Source organism: Neovison vison, chromosome 3 (assembly GCF_020171115.1).
Source record: "Neovison vison isolate M4711 chromosome 3, ASM_NN_V1, whole genome shotgun sequence".
Lineage (NCBI taxonomy): Eukaryota > Metazoa > Chordata > Mammalia > Carnivora > Mustelidae > Neogale > Neogale vison.
In genome coordinates this window covers 131,592,064-131,615,422 of record NC_058093.1, presented here as the reverse complement: position 1 = coordinate 131,615,422, position 23,359 = coordinate 131,592,064, and the positions used below count along the sequence as shown (strand labels likewise).

The 23,359-nt window shown below is 37.3% G+C and overlaps 1 protein-coding gene across 2 annotated transcripts in view; it reads left to right on the top strand.

The window, feature by feature from the left end:
* The window catches only part of DOK6 (docking protein 6), a 372,760-nt gene that overhangs the window by 194,761 nt on the left and 154,640 nt on the right, over positions 1-23,359 (top strand). For both annotated transcript variants that reach the window (XM_044242827.1, XM_044242828.1), the window contains exon 4: positions 6,027-6,146. In XM_044242827.1, coding sequence (XP_044098762.1) covers positions 6,027-6,146 — 120 coding nt within the window. The remainder of the gene's footprint in view (positions 1-6,026; positions 6,147-23,359) is intronic.

Below are 23,359 nucleotides of genomic sequence, written 5' to 3'. Positions count from 1 at the left end.
ACAAGTTCTTCAATCTTGAAACCGATCAGTTCTACCAATCTGACTCCGACAAATCAAGTTCTTTTCTGTGACCTGAAAACAGAGACACATATTTGTTGAAACACATGGCTTCCTGTCTTCCTACTGCAGAAAAAAGTGAAGAGAAAAAGAAAAGTTCAAAAATATCAACAAGGCCACTTAAGGAGCAAGTAGACGCCAGTTTTCAAGAATGAAAATCATTATCAAAACATCATATATTTTAACAGTTCTATAAATTTCCAATAGTAGTTTGAGGGGTGTTTATATTCTTTAAGCATGAGTCTGGTGAGGAGACATTTTTCCTCACTTTCCAGCAAAGCATGTATTTAAAAAGGATTTAATAAATATAAAAACAACACTTATTACCAAATCATAGCAAGTCTGCACAGAAGATAAGAATTAGATATAATACTTAAGGATTACTGGTTTTTGTGAAGATGTGAGGATTATTTTACTTACATTTTCCTAAGATTATTAAGAAAAGCTAAACCCATTGAGGACTAAATGCAATACTTCATTATTTCCATACAAAACCAGTTGTGAATCTTATAGTAAATTAACATGAACTTGACTTAATGCTATTTTTTAGGTTTTATTTTACTTAGTGCTCTATGACTTTGGCAGATAGCCTGTTTTCTGTATATGTGATGAAAAAAATTTTCACTGTTTTCTGTATATGTGATGACAAATTTTTCCAAAATATAGCCTATTTTGGATCGTTTAACTTTCATATCATTAACCCAAGGCCTAAATTTAGTGAAAGTAATAAAGCTTGACTTTGATCATTTATTCAGTAGGCGTTAATTAAAGGTCTGCTATGTAAAGACCGCTTCTCATACAAAAGGATACTGCTGTTCTCCCCCCAGGATTCTGTGAAGGAAGGATGCTCCTCAAGGAGGGGCCCTCCTCCTTCACTGTATTGCTATTTTGAACTTTCCCTTAATCTTTTTCCCAAAAATCACTAAACCCATTCGTCTCATAATTCACTCATTTAGCTCAGTCTCTTTTCTCCATTTGACTGGTTATCCCCAAACATCTTCCAATTTTTTTCTTTTGGAAGTTACCAAACTTCTTCATTTAACTAATTTCATACATAATGAAAACATTATTTGGGTGTCAGTTCTAGAGAAAAAGTACTTACCAGAATTAAAAATTTGAGCATACCTGCATGCTATATAAAAAAGACATCTTAAAGAAAAAACACTTCCATCATGAAGAGAAAACATCATAGAACACGTTTGTGCCTATATTTCTCTTTAAAGAAATTTAATTATTTTTTTAAATTTGAGAGAGAGAGAGAGAGAGTGCCCGTAGGGGGAGGGCGAGGGATAAGCAGAGTCCCCACTGAGTGGGGAGCCCTATATGGGTTGAATCCCAACCCCCCCATCACAGCATTGATGGAAATCAAAAGTAGGAAACTCAACCAACTGAGTCATCCAGGCGCCCCTAAAGAAATTTAATTATTTAGCCACTACATGTAGGTACAAGTTTGAAAGATAAAATCAAAGACAAAAGGCACAGAGTCTGTGGGAAAATAAACATCTTAAAGTGCAATGGGTTTAGATGATTGCATTTGTATTTAATCTCTTCTGTTCTGCAAAAATAAAATAGAGGAGGTAAAAGATGGAGGATAATTCAGAGATAAACACTAGTTAAGTAATGATGGGACAAAATAAATTAACATACCATAAAAGATTAAAGGACTTCAATACATAGTTTTCCTAAGAAAGAACAAGTAAAAAGCATAGATATAATCATTTGAAAGGTGACTATCAAAAACAGGTTTAAAAAAAAAAACAAATTATTATATAATACCTAAACAAATTCAGGTTATTTGGAACAAAACTATTCATTCAAGTATGCAGATTACAAAGCTTAGTGCTTGTGAGATAAAGGCTTGGGGTTGATCTCATTGAACTCAGTAGTTCCACAGCCCCGCCCTTTTCCCTGGACAGTGCAGCTGAAGACACCCGTGGATGCCTGAAACCAGGGATAGAACCAAACCCTATTAGACTGTGTTTTTCCTATGCACACATACTCATGAGAAGGTTTTATTTACAAATTTGGCACAGTAAGAGATTAACAACAACAATAATAAAATAAACAATTATACTCTAATGAAAGTTACATGAATGTGGTGTCTCTCAAGAGACCTTGTGCAGTGCCCGCCCTTCTTGTGATGAGGGGAGATGAGAAAATGCCCCGTGCTAAGATGCGGGGACGTGGGGACGGAGGCGTTGTGACATAGTGTTCGGCTGCTGTGACCTCCTGATCTGTATCAGAGGAGGATCAGCTGGTTCCAGGCGTGTTTGGGTGATGGAACCCGTGGATTTGGGGGGCGCTCCTGTACTGGAGGAGAAGGGCAGCGCTGACTGGCAGAGTCGGCTGCGTGATCTCCGCGCTGCCCGGGATGCTCATAAGATCCCAGGAGACGCCTTTCCGCCTTGGCCCCGGCCACCTCCTCGGCCCAGCGCCGTTCCTCTAGCACGCTCACACAAACACGTCCCCACACCCGCACATAGCCCCGCACATTCTCACAAGCAGACACCCTCACTCCTACACTGACACTGCCACAAGTACCCGCACACACTAAAACACGCACACGTGTTCACGCTGTCACAGACTCACACTAATACCTCCTCACTAGCAAACGCACGCATGCACACGTATCCTGCCACACACTCACGAACACACACACACTCGCACACTCACACTCTGACGTGTACACATCCCCTCCCCTTCTTTCTGCTTGTCTGGCTCGTCCCTGATCACATTCCTCCCAAGCTGCTGGCCTTTGCCAAGCTCCCGGTTCCTACGAGCCAAGCCCTAGCCCTGCCGGGCACCGCGTCCTGAACGCACCTGCCCACCCCACCAGACGAACGCTGCAGACCACAGTGTGTTTTTCATATAACCTCCTCGCACAAAACAGTGCCTCGTTTATAGCTGTCTCGTGGTTAAGTTTTTCTTAGAAGAGGAATGAACTTCTGCTGGTACTAAATTGCCAGGATCGCTCCCTCTCTCTGTACCTCTCTCTCTTTCTGAAATTGTTTACAGTTTTCTTTCATGTGACTGTATATCCTCTACTTTTATTACTTTTGCTACTTCTGTTCCTACATGCTACTGCATTATTAAAACACCGAAGTATTGCGATTCGTAGGATTTGATGCAAAAGACATTTTTACCTGCCCGTAAAAAGCCCAGGGACACTCCTCATTTCTGCCCCGGGAGACTCCCTAGTTCTTACGCAAATGCCCCATTGAGTTCTCCCTGAGAGCGTGAGCTGTAGCCTCAGAGAATCCCTGTACTGGACGGTTATTTTCTGTGTCTTATTGAATCCTAGGACGAGAGAATTAATAGAAATGAGTACCATGTTTCTGCGACTTCTGGGCAATAGCTGACTTTGTATTTCAAGGGAACGCTGGCCCAAAGGTGTCTGTCATATTTCGCATTTTTATTCTGACCCCAAGCAGCATCCTGGGTAGTCTGAGCTCTATTTATGGAGTATCAGAAATGCTATCAGGTTGAGTGACGCAGACAGATGTTAATTGCATATGATTTTCCTGATGGTTTAAAATTGTGCGGTCCTGAGAAATATGCAAGACATAAAAAATGTGAAAAAGGAAAAATGCCGTCATATTATCTCCCTTCACAGAAACGTCAAGGATGTCTAGAGACACGGCATGGAAATTGGCTTGAGATTTTGATTTGTTGTTGGAAAAGCTTTTCAAACTTTTATAAATCTTTTAAATCAAAACTCTTCTATCTGATGAAAATAATTTTCAATACATTGCTGCCACTGCTCCTGTAAAATTTTCTCGGGAGGGCTGGCATTCCCTCACTAGAGGAGATTTTCCCTGGAAAGCTGTAAGCCCCAGCCAGTGCCCTGTCTGTGTATTAGTGGCCTTGTGATCGGAAAGGATTCTTTTCAGATTCCCAAGGAAAGGCCGAAATAGCCAGACCTAGGCTCTGATTCCACCTGAGCAGGAGGCCAGGCTCAATGAGAACCTACTTCCTCCCAACCCCAGGTGGATGGTGTGTCTAGAACCACTGAGAGGCTGGGGCATGAAATAGGGGAATCGCACATTACGTAAAGAAACACCTTTCATGCCTCGAGCATGGGAACTGCTGTTTTCATTAGACTAGTACCCTGTAGAGGACTAAGTGCTCCTTTTCTTTTTTTTTCTAACAGTATTTTATGGTCTTGATAAAACTAGAAATAAATGACAAATTTGTCTTGACATCTCATTGATCAAACCTAGTTTTGATGCTAAGATAGTGTGACTGAGCCCAGGAAGAAAACATTACCCAGGTTTGATGGTGTCGACCATGGAGCAGAGCAGTTGGTATTCAAACCCCTGGAGTCAAGAAAACCTGTCACAGATGACTTTTTATGGGCAGTTTAAAATGCCAAGGCAAAGGTTGAAATGTCATCCGCGGAGAGTAACAAGAGATTTGAAGGAAATCTATATTAGACTCTCCTAGTACAGATTTATGCTACGTAGAAAAGTCAGAAATTTCTCTGGGCAGGTGTCAATGGAAAGTTCTCATCCAAATTCTGGGCAGCAGTTTTGGGGCTTGGCCCAAAATTGTCAACCTCATACCCTTTTTCAGATTCTTCATATTATAATATCTACAGGATCTGGGCTTTAATTCCCGTATTGGTGCTGACCGGTGATAGGGGACCCACACGTGACACTGCTTACCCACCTCACCCACACGGGGCTTATATAAGAATCAAGTTCGCTTATGTTTGTGGAAGCGTGAGATACTACAAGATTTTGTGTAGGTGTAAGATGTTCTAATGTTTCGAGCAAAGAATAAACTTGCGAAAATAAAGAAGTTGGAAGATAACCAGTATCTTAGGTAACTGGAGTTTTCTAAAAGGGAAAATTACTTTGAATATCCTACTCCAATTTTTTTTTTTAAAGAGGGCCATTTTTTATGTTTACAGAAGAGAGGTTACCACATTCTCATGCTGATCTTTGACTCATTGCAGTTCAGAATGAAGGAGCAGAGCTTCGATGCACACAGATCTAAATCGCATTCAGGAAAGCATTTGCTCGTTTATCTTAGTTTGACATTTCTCAAGGATTCATTTACATATTTTTATTTTATATTTAATTAATTTTTCTGAGTACTTGCCCTCCAAAAATTAAATCAATCTAAAATATAGTAGATAGTAAACAATATTCTCAGACTATTATTTGTAAATAATATAAAATGCATTGGAATATCTTAAGATCACTTTTAAAAATGTTATAATGTCAACCCTTGGGAAATAATTGTGGGGTTTTTTTTTCACTTCTCGAATACAGGCTTTTTTGTGTTCTTTTTTAAAAAATTTATTTGAATTCAAGTAGCCAACTAATAGTACATTACTTGATTCAGATATAGTGTTCAGTAATTTATCAGTTGTGTATAACACCCAGTGCTCATCACATCACGTGCCTCCTTAATGCCCATCACCCAATTACCCCAGCCCCCATGCATCTCCCCTCCAGCAACCCTCTCATGGTTTTTCTCCCTCTCTGATGACTTCCCATTCAGTTTCCCCTCCCTTCCTCTAGGAGCCTCTGCTCTGTTCCTTATATTCCACATGTGAGTGAAACCATATGATAATTTCCTGTCTCTGATTGACTTATTTCACTCAGCATTATACCCTCCAGTTCCACCCACATCGATGTAAATGCTAAGTATTCACCCTTTCTGATGGCTGAGTAGTATTCCGTTGTACATATGGGCCACCTGTTGACGGACATCTCAGCTATCTCCATTATTAGGTATTTACCCCAAAGATACAAATGTAATGATCCAAAGGGGCGCCTGCACCCCAGTGTTCATAGTAGCAATGTCCCTAAGAGCCAAACTATGGGTTTTTTGGTTTGTTTGTTTTCTTCAGGTAGATTTTTAACTCTTACCACCTACCTAGGAAAATGGTTCAGGAAGTTATCTTCCTGTGCCCTTCCCCACAGCACTGCCTGACTTTGGTGGTGTGTGCTCATTTGCAGAGCTGGAGGCTGAGGAGTGGTGCAAACATCTCTGCATGGAGTGTCTGGGGACCCGCCTCAATGACATCAGCCTTGGTGAGCCCGATCTTCTGGCAGCAGGTGTACAGCGAGAACAAAATGGTGAGTGTGAGTTGCCTTCCATTATTTAAAGTGCACTAATAGTAGAACTTTGAGACTGGAAGGGGCCTTGCGAACATTTCAAAACAATCATTTTTAGGAGAAATTAACTAATCCATCTGAGCTATGAAGAGGCTTTCCCAAGGTTGGATAGCCCAAGGTACGACCCAGGTGTCCTGACTTCTTGCTCTGTGACATTGGGATATATCTAAATAAATGACTGATTTCCACTGGATATTTTTTCCTGGTTTGTCGAAGATTATTTGACCATAGAGTTGCGGGTCCATATGTGGGCTCTCTACGCTGCTCCACTGCTTTGTGTGTCTGTTTTTGTGCCAGTACCATGCTGTCTTGGTGATCACAGCTTATTAGAAAAGCTTGAAATCAGGCAACATGATGCCACCAGTTTTGTTTTTCTTTTTCAACATTTCCTTAGCAATTCAGGGTCTCTTCTGGTTCCATACAAACTTTAGGATGGTTTGTTCCAGTTCTTTGAAAAATCCCGGTGGAATTTTGATCAGGATGGCCTTGAAAGTATAGATTGCTTTGGACAGTATAGATATTTTAACAATGTTTGTTCTTCCAGTCCATGAGCATGGAATGGTTTTCCATCTTTTTGTGTCTTCTTCAATTTCTTTCATGAGTGTTCTGTAGTTCCTCGAGTACAGATCCTTTACCTCTTTGGTTAGATTTATTCCCAGGTATCTTATGGTTCTTGGTGCTATAGTAAATGGAATCAATTCTCGAATTTCCCTTTTTATATTTTCATTGTTAATGTATAAGAAAGCAACTGATTTCTGTGGAAATCAAAGGGGGAGATGAACCATGAGAGACTGTAGACTATGAGAAACAAACCGAGGGTTTTGGAGGGGAGGGGGTGGGAGGTTGGGTGAGCCTGGTGGTGGGTACTAAGGAGGGCACGTATTGCATGGAGCATTGGGTGTGGTGCATAAACAATGAATCTTGGAACACTGAAAAAATAAAATAAAATTTTAAAATATTTAGATAAATAAATAACTGATAAGTTAACTCAACAGATAATGAGTTTTTGAATGTATAACATTTCTACATCTTCTTTGAGAGTTGTTGTAGATTTAGAGTCTAAATTAACAAACTGGTTTATCATGTTACTTTTCAAAAAATTTTAGGGAATTTGGCTAATACCATGTCTTAGCTCAGGCTTCCAGAGCAAATTACCATAGATTGGGTGACCTCAACAACAAGAATTAATTTCTTACAACTCTGGAGGCTAGAAATCTAAGATTAAGGGTCGGTTTCCAGTGAGGATCTTCTTTTTTGACTTGAAGACCAACCATCTTCTCACTGCGTCCCCACATGGCTGAGAGAGAGAGGGAGGGAGAGAGGGAAAAAAATCTTCCTTGTGGCTTTTCTTATGTGGGCACTAATCCCACTTTGGGGGGCCCACCTCACATCTAAACTTAATTCTTCCCAAAGATTCCATCTCCAGATCACCTCAGAAATTAGAGCTTCAACATGAATTTCAGGGAGGCACAATTCAGTCCATACCATAATACAAGTATGCAAGGATGAAACGTCAGAGGGTGTAATAAAATTAAGGCTTATGTGATAACACAGTTTACTTACGATACTCTTCTCTAAGAGGCATTTCTGAAATTGTGGGTGTTCTTGACTAGCGCCTCTAAATCATGAAATCAGAATAATGTGATGATCTCCTTTTTCTTCATTTTTTAACATAATTATAATCATCACTAGAAGACCTAAGAGTGTGCTAATAGAAATTTTTTAGTGTTGCTAATTTTTGATGGCCAGTGTTTTTGAAAAGGCTGAGAGACACTGGTGAAGCTTGCCACTATTAAAAAGAAATTATGGACTTACCTGTGACTTATAAATTAGACACCACAGGTAAAAATGTACCAGGATAGCCCTTGGGGATCATTATTTGTTATGACTAAGAATGTGCTAACAGCCATCACTGCCTTTGTAGCCTGTTAAAAAACACTATTTTGGGGGTTGTTCCTAACCTGCAAAAAACAAGTTTTCCCTGTTAATTGGCCACGAACACATGTGGGCACACCACCTTTGCCGACGGCAGCTTCCAGAAGGTCATGGAGGCATTTCTGCAACTCTTCTTGCAGCTTCCATTTCATCTTCCAGTTCTCTCCCACACTCTCCTGGATGTATTTCCTCTCTCTGTGCCATTTCCTGAGAGCTGGGCCTACATACAGAACATCCACGGCCATGATGCTTAGAGCATGTGCTCACCCACCGTTTCAGAAAAGGAGGGAAGAAACTCTTCCTGATAAACATTCATAAAGCATCTCATAAAGGAAATACGAGGAAAAGGAATAAATTAGGCCTATGGATGGGAGCATTATTGTGTGGCTCATTTAGTGTGCATTGTATGCTTTTAAAGATTTGGGGTTGTATGGGGCGCCTGGGTGGCTCAGTCAGTTAAGCATCTGCCTTGGGTTCAGGTCATGATCCCATCGAGCCCCCTGTTGGGCTTCCTGCTCAGCGGAGAGTTTGCTTTTCCTTCCCCCTGCCACACTCATGCTTGCTCTCTCTCTCACTCACTCTCTCTCTCAAATAAATATGTAAAATCTTAAAAAAAAAAAAAAAAGATTTGAGACTGTATATGGTTTCCATCAGGACTAATGGATAATGTACTTCTTTGGTTTATTAGGAGTTTATTTTTAGTTTCATAATAATGTCAGAATAATTTGCTGAGACATATAGTACAGGCACATATGGGCTGCCAAGTGAACTTTCCAGGTCACAGTCTGAATGCATGATACATCCCTTACGTAGCTCAGAAAAGTCACTAAATCTCTACTGATTTTAGTTTCCTAACGAGTGAAAATTAACTCATGATGGTTTAGTAAGGTGATGGAAAATAAAGACTAACTCTCATGCGTAATTTGATTTAAAAAAAAAAAAAACAAGGGCCACCTGGCAGTGGGCTAAAGCCTCTGCCTTCGGCTCAGGTCATGATCCTAGGGTCCTGGGATTGAGCCCCGCATCGGGTTCTCTGCTCAGTGGGGAGCCTGCTTCCCTTCCTCTCTCTCTGCCTGACTCTCTGCGTACTTGTGATCTCTGTCTGTCAAATAAATAAATAAAAATCTTTAAAAAAAAACTATTAAAAAAAAGACACAAGTATTTCTAAGCACAAGTAAAAATGAAGAAATCCAAAATAATTCCTGTGTATACTAGAGAAGATCTAAAATGATCTTAACAGTCAATGCCATAAATAGTTTCTTAGCTTTATTTTGCTTAATAGTCCCAAGTTCATACAAAGAGATATATGTTCTTTTAAAAATACATTTTAGAAATTCATGAGCAATTATTTAATTAGAGAAGGTAACCTTTGGTTCTTTTAAATGAACCCCTAATACCCTGTTAGGAGATCAGCAATCTTACTTCAACACAGACACACACACACACACACACACACACACACACCCCACACACATATGATCACTGAGACTAGCGTTCAACATTAAAAGGAAACTTTTTCAATGAAAGGGTCTCCTTTCCTTAGAAATCACCTTCCACTTGGTGAATTTCTCTCTGAGTCCCAAGGCCATAGACAGACCCATTGCTCCACACTCTTCAAATATGCATACACTTTCTTTAAAGTGCCTTGAGTTCAGGTAATAGCATCTTTCCTCTGTTCTTGTCCCATTGAAGGCTACATAAAACTTTAAAACAGTCATTCATACTGTAGGAGAACATGAGAAGATATATCTTGACATAATACCAAGACTACACTATTACTATTTTTTGAGCTACTATTACTAGCTCAAAAATTCCAATACACACATGCACACACATATACATGCTTCCTGGGAGAGAAACACACACAGACTAACCAAACTGGTTATTGGCATACCCTGATTTTCTCACTTGTTAATCAACACACTTCTTTTATAGATACGATAATTCCATTTTAGGGTCCCCTTGAAATAAATACCAGTAGTTTTCATGATATAGACTAGCAATGGTCTTTGACCAACTTCAGCCCACACCTGTGGGCCCCACGATTGCTTTAGAGACACACCTGTTCCTAAAACAGTACACCTGTTCATTTTACTATGTGTAGGGAAAGTACTTATTTTTTTAGCTAGCTAATTACTCTTTCAAAAATAACGTTATTTTTTAAAACTGTCCTTTCATGTCTTTAATCACTACCCTACACTTTTCAGGTATAACATTTCCTAAAATAAATAAAATTCTTCACTTCCTAGTACATGTTTGAAGTCACTAATATGTACAGATCTGAAAGATTTTTCATTACAGATTCAGGTTTTTTTCCTAAGCTATTTTAGTATTAAATTTTATAATGTATTCTTCATCAGAAACACCATTTTACTATTTTATCAATGGTGTGCTTGGATTTAATTTGAAATTTCTCCCAAGAGACGAGTTCCATATGCCTGCAGAATTGATATGAGAAATGACATGGCTGTGGCTTGGGGTGATCTTGTGGAATCATATCTTCCAGGAAAGACTCACTGCTGACGCTTGACCACAGCACTTTTTTTTTTTTTTTGACATTTGGAATTGCTCCTTCTCCTCTAATATTTTTCTGACTCTTCACAGAGCTCAGTCTTATTTATAGAGACCAGCTAAGAATAAACATTTGTGCAAGTAATTTTTAAAGGTGTAATGTGTGTTGCTGAGATAAAAGTGGTTATCGATTAAATTCTTCACTAGACTCATCTTTATCTAGTGCTGTCAGCTGCTTTCATATCGACTCAGAATCCCACATGATATAGGGAAAAATAAAGACACATACAAACTTACTCTTGGACCTCAGATAACACTGCCACAGGAAAGTGCATATTAAGTCCACATTTGAACTTTAAATTCTTTCAACTTCTAGAATCTTTGCATCTTTCCATAATATTTAAGATACTGAACTACACTGACCTTAGAATGTATGGTGCTCACTAATGGTCGTTGTTAAAGGATTCATTATCCATAACAGCAATTTTAGAAAACAAAGTTTACTCATTAATCATTAATAGCGGAAGTAAGCATCATTACCAAGAAGGAATGCACTTGTAGGAAGTTCCTATATTGTTGGAAGTGGACTCAGAGAATGTGTCCAGATTGCTCTTGATGAAAGAGATTGCCATTGGCATCAAAATAGAAAAGTAACCTCAGACTTTACCCTCTGGTTACTATAAGATCAGATCTGAAGGTTTGGTTTTATCTAGAAACTAGTGTCCCTGCTTATGAATGGACTAGAATTAGTACAAGTTTTTACTTCTAGCCTAAGAATGTATATAACCTTCCTCCAGAACCAAAGCAGTATTCCAGTGTTTTTTTCTAAATTATTTACCTGGGTTTCCATAATAACCATACTTCTTACATTCCACTCAGATTGTCTTGTGTGTCATTCACTCATTCAGTATGCACCCATCAAACATTTTTGAGGCTATGATATGCAAGAAGTAGGCTGAGGAAATGTTGAATTATATAACATATGGTCATTACTTTCAAGAAGCTCAAAAAGTAGTGAGGAAGACAAACCGGTAAACAAGGTGCATAGATCATTGTGGGGTTTTTTTTTTAATTTAATTTTTATTTTTTAAGTGTTCCAAGATTCATTGTTTATGCACCACACCCAGGGATCCATGCAGTATGTGCCCTCCTTAATACCCACCACCAGGTTCACCTAACCCCCCACCTCTCTCCCCTCCAAAACCCTCAGGTTGTTTCTCAGAGTCCACAGTCTCTCATGGTTCATCTCCACCTCTGATTTCCCCCAATTCAGTTTTCCTTTTTGTCTCCTATTGTCCTCCATGCTATTCTTTATGCTCCACAAGTAAGTGAAACCACATGATAATTTACTCTCTCTGCTTGACTTATTTCACTCAGCATAATCTCCTCCAGTCCCATCCATGTTGATACAAAAGTTGGGTTTTCATCCTTTCTGATGGAGGCATAATATTCCATTGTATATATGGACCATATCTTCTTTATCCATCTGAAGGGCATCTTCGCTCTTCATAGCAGCAATGGCCACGATTGCCAAACTATGGGAAGAGCCAAGATTATTGTGTTTTAAAATAATACTGTGTTACTTATCACACAAATCTCAATAACACAGAACTTTATCATTAACATACAGAAGGGTTGGCCAGGATTCTCCTGACTTAGGCTGGGTACTGAGGAGACTGGCCCCAAACTATATAGATATCCATGTCTTTTCCATTTTGTCTCTTACCCTCCTTACACTAATGGCTCCCCAAGGCATGTCCTCAAAACAAAAAAGAGGGAGAAAAGCAAGCAAGCCCAAACTTGCAGCACAAATTAAGCCCCTGTGTGTGTCATGTCCACTGATATTCCATTGGCCAAAACAAATCCTATGGCCAAACCCGAAGTCAGGAGGCTGGCACGACACGCTACGTGGGAGGCCATGACATAAGTTGGAACTTATGATCTAATATGGAGAGGAAATGAAGAATTGAGAAAAAAAATGATCCAGTCTACTATCTGAGGTATAATAAGAGCATGCTAAAATAAAAATAAAAGGAAAATGCTGTGCATACAGATGATCAATTCAAATTAGAACAGCCTTCCTTCTTTTTTAAAATTACTTTTTACTCCCCAAACAAGCTTCTTCAGTAAGGCAAGTCTGAATTCTTAATACCCATCAGTAGTTAAAGCTAATACTTGCAGAACTGTACTCAAACGGAAAATGACCAGTTAATGACAAAAAATGGCAGCAGAAACTATAAACATCTTCCTATTTTAAGGATCTTTTCCCCAACTTTTCAAAAATGACCTGGGGTAAATCATATTCACTCTATATACATTCTTTATAATCAGTAATGAAAAGTTTTCCAAGTTTATTTTTTTGTCCATAGAATAACCCTGAGCAAAACTAACTTTTGCATAGGAAAAGAACTTACATATACCTGTGTTTGAGCTTGAGTAAGAAGTGAGTTTTGTATCTGAAATGCCATTCACATACTCTAGTATTTCCAAAAATGAGTTCCAGGATATTCTACTACTATTACTACTGCTAAATGCTCTCTGAATGAGGTTATCAGTAGATTGAATTTAATACCTTAGAACACTGTTATTGGTTGAATTGTCCCCTCCCCAAAATAAGATATATTAGAGTTCTAGCCCTCACGGCTTCAGAATGTGACCTTATTGGGAATAGGGTCTTTATAAAGATAACCAGGTTTAAATGAGGTCATTAGAATGAATGCTAATTCAATATGACCTATAATATATCCTTATAAAAAGGGGAAATTTGTACACAGAGGAAAGATTATTTGAAGACACAGAGCAGGAAGATGGCATGTGACTCCAGTGATGCATCTACAAGCCAAGGAAGACTGAAGATCGCCAGAAAACACCAGGAGCTAGACGAAGCGAGATGGATTCTCCCCCTAGAGCTTTCTGAGAAGTCATGGCCCTACCAAGACCTCAATTTCCAATTTTTAACCTCTAGAACAATGAGATATTAAATTTGTGTTGTTTAAAGCCACCACTTAGTCATACTTTGTTATAGCAGCTCTAGGAAACTAATACTAACTCTGTATAATGGTCACAATGTACATTAATAGAGTAAGGTTATTGAGGTGTCTTATAGTAAAGACCTTGTTCAAGTTTGTATTATGAAACATTTCCAAACTGAGTTTTCCATGTTGTCTCTTTCTACACATAACACTTATTCATACCCTTTGGAACTTACCTTCCATGAAGCACCTCTGAAAATGCCAGTATAGCCAAAAAGGTGATCATCTATAGGGAAAATTGAAAGGTGAAGTTGATGGGAATAGCCCCCCCATCAAGAATCAGATAACATTCATGAATGCAACACAAAATCTTGAATAGGCTACACTCTTTGCCTAGCTTTGTGTTACATTGCTTTAATTTCACTGTCTGATGGATATTGACACTGCATATAATTAACAAACCTGGTTAAAACTATCACTTTCCCCATACGGTGGTCTTCAAAGTGCACTATAATAGAATAAAGGTCAATACCATATATATTTCTGCCTTTTTTTTTACAATAAGTGCTTCAGGGAAGTCAAAAATGCTTTAAGTACCTACCACATTGCCAATTCAAAATGATCCATTTCTCAGACTTTAACCATGTCATTGCAAAATGAGATGCATCCTGGAAGAACTATCTTGAAACACCAAAGGACCCGCTCTATTTCCTTTGCCCTGGAAGAAGTCCCTGTACAAACACAGTGAGAACAAAGAGGCAGATTTCAAAAGCATTTGGAGTCATGTGAAAGTAAAAGCTTTTGAGGGGAGAATGTTGAATCCAGAATTATGGTTATCTCCCAGCCCCAGACAAAAAGAAAAGAGAGACTTTGCAAGTAAGTTTTTTGGAGAGTCAGAAGTAAATGCCTTGCCCTTCCCCTTTCCATGGGAGTTTGGGTTCACAGAGAGACGACATATTTAAATCTCCTCATATAAACTGGTGATTTCTTCAAAAGCAAATACTAGGATTTGATTCTCCATATTGGGTTGGATGATAAGCATGGGAAGAATAGTGGGGAGATGTCAGGAGTGCCAGAGAGGTGTAAGAAGACAAAGAGAATCAACTGTCTCAAAATAACAATGTGGCCTAGAAGGCGTGCCCGAGTAGCTATATGCCCACCTTGGACTCCAGACATTATCTGGGAGCAGAAGTTGATACATCCAGGAAAGAAGATATATAACTTCACAGAAAAGTAGATACATACAAACCAGATAAGAGAACTCCCATTTCCTCTGGTGGTGACTCATGTGATTATACCAATTCAGCGTAAGATGAAAAGGGGAAGAAGATCCAAGATTGAACTTGATCACAGATTGGGTTAAATATGACTTCCTTTGACAGAAAACAAACACAAACATACAAAAAAGAAAAGAAAACCTTAAATGAATTCAATACATAATAATGAAATTTTACTTTTTGACATAGCCAAGTTTTCATGAACCATTTTTTTTTCCCTGCCACAGTCAAATAAAGTAGCCTAGAGCATAGAAGTCCAGCATAGGCCTGATCAGCAAAAGTTGCCAGACAAAGTGTATCATCAAGTTCTGTTCCACGTCTCAGCTCTGGGGTCATGATCAAGTGACAGACATTCTCTAAATCTCAGCTTCCGACTGTTGAGAATGATCATGATAGTTTGTATCTCATAGGATTGTTATGAGGATTAAGTAAAGCCCAGCATGGGAACCAAGTAGCACGGTGCCTGGCAGGAAAGTCAGTATGTATCTGGGACACAGGTGAACGTCCCTATCACATTCACATCAGGCGTGTGCTAAGCAAGTAAATCCTGGGCCTGCACTCATACCCAGAAACAAAACATCTCTAGGATTCGGGGCCAGATGTCCATATTTTAACAACTTCAGTGAACCTAACATGCACAAACATTTGAAAACTTGGAATAATAAACTCAATTATAATTAGCTTGGTAAAATCTACCAATGATTTTAGGATTTGGTCATTTCAGAATGACCAAATACAACATCCTTGTATGATCTTAATACCTGTTCATATTGTAATGACAGCCCCTTTTTACTGCATATGGGTTATGTGAGGATTTTTTTTTCTTAATCAGCATCATCAGAGATTTACCTATTTGTTAGACTTCTCTTAATTCTGTTTTAAATTCTACTAATTTCTGTTCTCATTCAATGTGGTGACTTGCTTCACAGTTTGGAGTTTAATTATAGGTTCTTTTTCTTTTTTCTTTTTATTTTTAAAGATTTCATTTATTTATTTGACAGACAGAGATCACAAGTAGGCAGAGAGGCAGGCAGAGAGAGGGAGGGAGAAACAGGCTTCCCACTGAGTGGAGACCCCTATGTGGGGCTCGATCCCAGGACCCTGAGACCATGACCTGAGCCAAAGGCAGAAACTTTAACCCACTGAGCCACCCAGGTACCCCAGTAAAATCTTTTAAAAAAAAAAAGAATATTCTAATTTTGTACCATTTACTAAGATTCAAGTTACCCAAAATGATTCAGGAAAAAATAGAAAATCTAAAGAGCCCTGTATCTTAATTTTAAGAAATTGAAATTATTGGGACACCTGGGTGGCTCAGTCAGTAAGCATCCAACTCTCAATTTCGGCTCAGTTCATGATCTCAGGGTTGTGGAATCAAGCACTGTGTCAGGCTCCACATTAGGTGTGGAGCCTACTTAAGATTCTCTCCCTCTCTCTCTCCCACCTACCCTCTTCCTCTCTTAAAAAAAAAAAAAAAGAAAAAGAAATTATAATTCTTATTATACAACTTTCCATAGACAAACCCTACTCCCACATAATTGCAGAGTTGAATTCTATCAAGCAGTTAAAGAAGAAACAATACCAATTGTATGCAAACTCTTTTGGAGGAGGAATTATTCTACAACTCATCTTATGAAGCCACTATAACCCAGATGCTAAAACTGGGCAAAGTCAATATAAGAAAAGAAAATTACAGACAAATATCTTTCATGCATGTAAGCACAAAAATCATTTTAAAAATTAGAAAAGGAATCCCAAACTATAACATGGAAAGATAATATACTGTGATCAAATATTGGTATGTGCCAAAAGGCAAATATTTCCTGAAATCAATCAATGTCTTCATTATATTTTCACTATATTAATAGAGGGAGAAATCATGATTATTATAGCTGATCCATAAAAAGCATTTGATAAGACACAATAATCATTTATGAAAACAACTCTTAAAAGTTTAGGAATAGGAGGAGGCTTTCTCAAAATGATGAAGGACATCAGTGAAAATCATTCAGAATATATAATTTTTGAATGTTAAGATATTGAATGCTTTCCTCATAGGATTGAGGATAGGACAAAGATATTCTTTCTCACCAACTCTATTCAGAATTCTACTTATTCTACTTAAGGTTCTGATTTGTGTAATATGACTAGAAAATAAAACAAAATCATAAAAATTAGTAAAGACAGAAGCTAAGATAAAGTACTTAGAAACTCCTATGAAATCTGTGAGAAAACAATCATAACTAAGTGAACTCAGTGATGTTTCAGGATAAAAGTTTAATATGCAAAAATGTGTTTGAATTGATGTGTATGTGTAAACATTATAGAGATTCTATATGTAATATATATATACACCTATATTATATATATATACACAATATATATACACACACACATCTATATTATATATAAATTATACACACACACCCATCTATATTAGGAATGAGCAATTACAAAATGAAATACAAAAGTATCACCTATAGTACCATCAAAAACAATCACATACTCAGGGATAAAACTGGCAATGTTTTATAACCATACCTCTACACTGAAAATTAAAATATTGCTGAGAGAAATTAAAAGATACTTAAATAAATGGAATGATAAACTACATTTATGATTGCAGTATGCAATTTTGCTAAGATTTAGCTCTCCTTAAATTAACCTGTAGATTTGACACATCCCAATAAAAATCCTAGAAGTCATACTTTTTTAACTTAATGAGACAATTTGAAAATGCATTTGGAATGAAAAGGCCCAAGACTAGCCAAACTATCTTGAAAAGGCAGAAACAAGTTGGAATGGGTACCCTTTCTAATTTCAGAATTTATTATAACTGACAGCAGTCAAGACAGACAACAGTCAATAGTCTATGGAACCGAATAGAAAGAAAATGATCCATACATATGTGGATTAGTAATCTTTGACAAGAACACCAAAGTCCTCTCTCACAAGCTTATTGGTAATTTCAATGAGAAAAGGAAAGTGTGTTAATAAATAGTTTTTTAAAGAGACTGGATATCTATAGGGGAAACAATGAACCCCAACCACTACGTCACACTACTGAAGTATCAATTTAAGGTGGGTGTGACTTTGAAATAGACCAACATTTCTTTTATAAAGCACTGTAAGCAAACTGTAAAAAAAAGTAATTTGTACTTCTTCAAAATTTAAAACTTTGCTCGTCCAGAAAGCACTATCAAAAAATTCAAAAAAGAAAATAAAAAATAAAAATGGAAAGCCACGAACGGGGAAGAAATTAGTGATGTGGTAAAGCTGGATATTCCTAGCTCACAAGAACCTAGAACAGGCAAAAATAAGAGACAATGTTAGAAATCAGATCAGCAGTTGCTTCTGGGGTGTGGGCAGCTGGAGAATGGCATAAGGGAACTTTCTGGGGAGCAGAAAAGTTGTGTATCTTAATGTGCTTTTGTCAAGACTGAAAGAACATTATAATCAACACATGAACATTTTGTTATGTTTCAGTATAGTTCAGTATACCAGTTAAGGTAAAAAATAAAATGCTAAGACTGCTGTGAAAAGTGTAGACTATTAAGTTTCTTTCAATAACATAGGACTTACTAGAAAAATTAAAGAAAACTATTTTCCACTCTCTAGACTTACATAAATATTTTAACAAAATTAATAAAAATCTGAGATGAAGTCTTTCTAATAAACATGGTAGGAGCAATTTCTAGTATATAGAGTTCTCACAGTCAATTCAAGTAACAGTAAACTCAGTTTTAAAAAAATTCTGGCAAAGGACATTTATATAAATGAATATATAAAATAGATATTTTAATTGGAATATATATGGGTAAGGAACTTCTGGAAATCAATTTGGCATTGTCTGATTTGTAAAAGAGTTTATGGCATTTAATCTAATGATTCAGATTTTAGTGTCCAGCATAAATTAATAATTAAGGATATTAAAGTGATCCAAAACTTTATATAACTTTATGCTTTATGTAAGTATATAAGGTTTATATAAGTATACTTATATAAAGTTTACAAGCTTATACTTTATATATAATAATACTTATATATATACCATATATAAGTATACTTATATAAAGTAAATTTATATAAAGTACATACTTTATATAAGAATAAAGTAAACCCTATGACTGAATATTAAATGACTGAATTATTTTGCAAATTGAGCTAAAATTGATTATTTTACTGAAGCTTAATTTATGTTAGACAAAAGTTAGCTTAACCTTAATATTCAAGTAGATAATTATTAAATAAAATATGGCATAGCTATACAGTGGAATATTATGTATTTGTTAAAAATTATAACCCCAAGGAATATTTAACAGCATCTGAAAATTCTTACACAACAATGAGTACAATATAGATGGTTCAATACTTTGTATTTAGTTTAATCACCACTGTATGTGAATATATATGCATTATGAATATAAACTGTTACTTTAATGGAGTTGATCTCTGTAAGGTATAATAGCAGTTGAGTTTATTTTATGTTTCAAAATATTTTATTTACTAGAGTGAACATGATTTATTTGGAAATGCAGATAAAATTCAGTCAATAGTCATTTTTTTGTTGTTAAAAGAAAGAAAAAGAGAAAATTAATAAATGGCTAGGGGTTTTCTGAAAATAAATAAATTGGAAAATAAATAAATAAATAAATAAATGGCTAGGGGATTAAAAAATACGGCTTTAAAAAATCTTTTCTTTAAATTTTTAAGTCCTGCCAATTCATCGAAGAAATGCAGGGATTCCAATTCACAGTGGCCATGAACAGATGGCATCTGGCAACTGAATTTACTATTGCCACATTATAATAATATAAATTTTGACAAATTTCTGTACCATGGTAGAAATGAATTCCTGAAGACTTCCACACATTTTGATGAGTATAAATCATGCTTTGTTTCACTGCTGGTATAACTGCATTAAACAGATATCAGGATGTCTACATGTGCAAATGTCTGCCTCCTCATGTGGCCCCATTTCTAAAGCTGCTGAAATTGAAGGCTGACCCCTGCAATATCCTAATATTAGGGAAATTCAGAGATAAGAATATAAAGTTCAGAATGATCTTGAAACATCTCATTATTTTCTGAGTAATACTGGTTCTGTTTAATTCTTTAGTACTTCATATAACTTAAGAACAAGGCAGTTGTATCAAAAAATGGGGTGAACCTAGAATCCAAACTGAGATAAATACTCAGTAATAAATTCCATACTCCACAGCGTATGGTCAGTTTCTGAAATACCAGATTCCTGTGGATTTATTCATTACTGCTTAATTTTAGACCCATGGCTATGATCCTGTGACTAAGTAATGTTTAGTGAACTATGTAGTAATTCAGTGTTAAAATTAAAATTTTATGTTTTGAATTGATATGCAATAACTTTTAAAAAAGAGCAGAGAATGGGACTTTCTTGCTCTCTCAAAAATGTACGGCAGCTATAAACATTGGGGTACAGATGGCCCTTCTTTTCACAACATCTGTGTCTTTGGGGTAAATACCCAGTAGTGCCATGGCAGGGTCATAGGGAAGCTCTATTTTTAATTTCTTGAGGAATCTCCACACTGTTCTCCAAAGAGGCTGCACCAACTTGCATTCCCACCAACAGTGTAAGAGGGTTCCCCTTTCTCCACATCCTCTCCAACACATGTTGTTTCCTGTTCTGTTAATTTTGGCCATTCTCACTGGTGTAAGGTGATATCTCAATGTGGTTTTAATTTGAATCTCCCTGAGGGCTAATGATGATGAACATTTTTTCATGTGTCTGATAGCCATTTGTATGTCTTGATTGGAGAAGTGTCTGTTCATATTTTCTGCCCATTTTTTGATGTGTTTGCCTGTTTCGTGTGTGTTGAGTTTGAGGAGTTCATTATGTACCCCAATGTTTATAGCAGCAATGGCCACGGTCGCCAAACTATGGAAAGAACCAAGATGCCCTTCAACGGATGAATGGATAAGGAAGATGTGGTCCATATACACTATGGAGTATTATGCCTCCATCAGAAAGGATGAATACCCAACTTTTGTAGCAACATGGACGGGACTGGAAGAGATTATGCTGAGTGAAATAAGTCAAGCAGAGAGAGTCAATTATCATATGGTTTCACTTATTTGTGGAGCATAACAAATAGCATGGAGGACAAGGGGTGTTAGAGAGGAGTAGGGAATTTGGGTAAATTGGAAGGGGAGGTGAACCATGAGAGACTATGGACTCTGAAAAACAGTCTGAGGGGTTTGAAGTGGTGGGGGGGTGGGAGGTTGGGGTACCAGATGGTGGGTATTACAGAGGGCACGGCTTGCATGGAGCATTGGGTGTGGTGAAAAAATAATGAATACTGTTTTTCTGAAAATAAATAAATTGGAAAAAAAAATGTACGGCAGCCCCAGAGCAGGGGATGATGGGTTAAAAGCATCATGAAATTCTAAAGATCAGGCTGGACAATTAATTGAAGAAGAGTCTTTGAAGGTCTTTCATAGGAGAAGGGCAGGAAGGAGGGACACATGCCCTCACAAGCACGATGAGAGAAGAGAGGCAAGAGAACGACTCAAAGAGTTGGGATTGTCTGCCACATTGGGAGAAAGACCCCTCATCCTGCCCCTGCTGATGGAGCCGTGCCCAGGCTGGCAGACCACAGCAGCGCGAGAGAGAGTTCAGGGGCAGCTTGAGTTTGGAGGGGCCGTGGTTTCTGTTTCCACTGTGATAAATCGGAGGGCAGGATGCAAGATACAGGCTACAGCGAACTACTCATGATAGACAGCTAAAAAGATAAAGATCACCAACTGACGAGATACATTTCCACATTTGATGAGACAACCAAGTTTAGAGCTTTTAATGAACAAGCTGCAGTAATAAATTTCAATTTAAACATGTTTTCCATAAATAGTAACTTTCCTGATTACATGACACTTAGGGAAAAAGGGAGTTGAATTCTCTTGCCGTAAGAAAAATCTCACTTAAATGTTTAAAGTTATTTTGTAAATCAATAGATAAATGAAGTTCTTTTGAACAGTAAGTTGTATATACAGTGAGTTTTACTTTATGGAATCACTGGTTGATAGAAACCACTAAGTGAAATGCACATTATAAATAAATTAACCAATTATTGATAGCTATTACTAATCATTACAAAACTAAATTTTATATATGTAATTATTTTATATGTATACTATATGTAATTATTAATTTTCTTTAAGTTATTTAATTTAATAATACCTACAGATTTTCATTAATGAACTTCAACAATGGTTTAGGCTTGTACTTTCTGGAGGACTCTGGAATCGAAATTCAGAACATAAGGGAGGTCGCCAATGAGCTAAAGAATGCCTTTATTTTAATGGGCCTTCTCTTTTTGAGCTACACTTGGATTTTTAAAATTTATTTATTTATTTATATTATTACAATCAGTTAACCACTGTACAGTACATCATTAGGTTTTGATGTAGTGTTCACTGATACAGTGGATTTTAAAAGGGAGAGAAAGAAAACGTGTAGGAGCTCACACCTGCTTACCTGAAGTTAACTATAAAATTAAACCTACTATTTAATTTATAACCTCTCCCCATGGAACACCTGATGGGTTTTAATATTTATGGATCTCTTGGTTTCCAAATATTTAGACATAATACTTAGCTCCATGTTCTTTTTTTTTTTTTTAACCCAGCCTTCAAGTCCATAACTTCTGAACCAGCTGGAGAAGTAGAATGGGTAGAGGGATGTATTCCGCAATGAGCTGATGATTAAAACTTACCAGAAGCCTTCTTTGAAAAAAAGGAATGAATAAGCATCCAGTCCACATTTCCCAAATTTATCCTAAGTAACTAAGATACAAAAGATGCATTTTGTGTTCACGTAGTCACAATGTACTGAATGTTCACTATGTGCTAGATGCACAAAATTATTTAATACGTGAATTCCAAAAGCCTGTATATTTAAAAAGACTCTAATTAATTATAAGGGAGCAAATGCATTTGTCTCTAGTATGACTCTTTCTTTAAAACCAGTTTTCCATCTGCACTGGTAGAAGATGGAAGTTATTAAGAAACTGGCTGAAGAGTTCACCATCCAATGTGTTCTGCTTATTGATTTCTACTCACTCGATAATGTTTTGTTTCATGTTAGAAACCGCATCTCTGATCCTCCCTGCAACCCCTCCGTGTTCCACTTGTCTCCACCTGTCAGGCTCCAGCCAATAGCTATCTTTGGATTGTTCCTACCCCAAACCAGATCTATTTAAAACCTCATTGGCTGAGAAAGGAAGGTTTGGTCCTTCTCAGGGCTGATGACCCATTCAATCTCCACACATCACCGGGGTCTCACTCTGCCTTTTCCAAGACATTTCTTCTGAGGGTAGCCACCTTGTCTTGACAGACCTTGTCCAGCTCAATTTGACCAAACTCTGTTTTGTGGTCGCCTTGAAACTGTTCTTGTGGTTGCCACCTTATCTCTGGCCCCGGGTCTCCTGCATGGTCTATTCCTTTG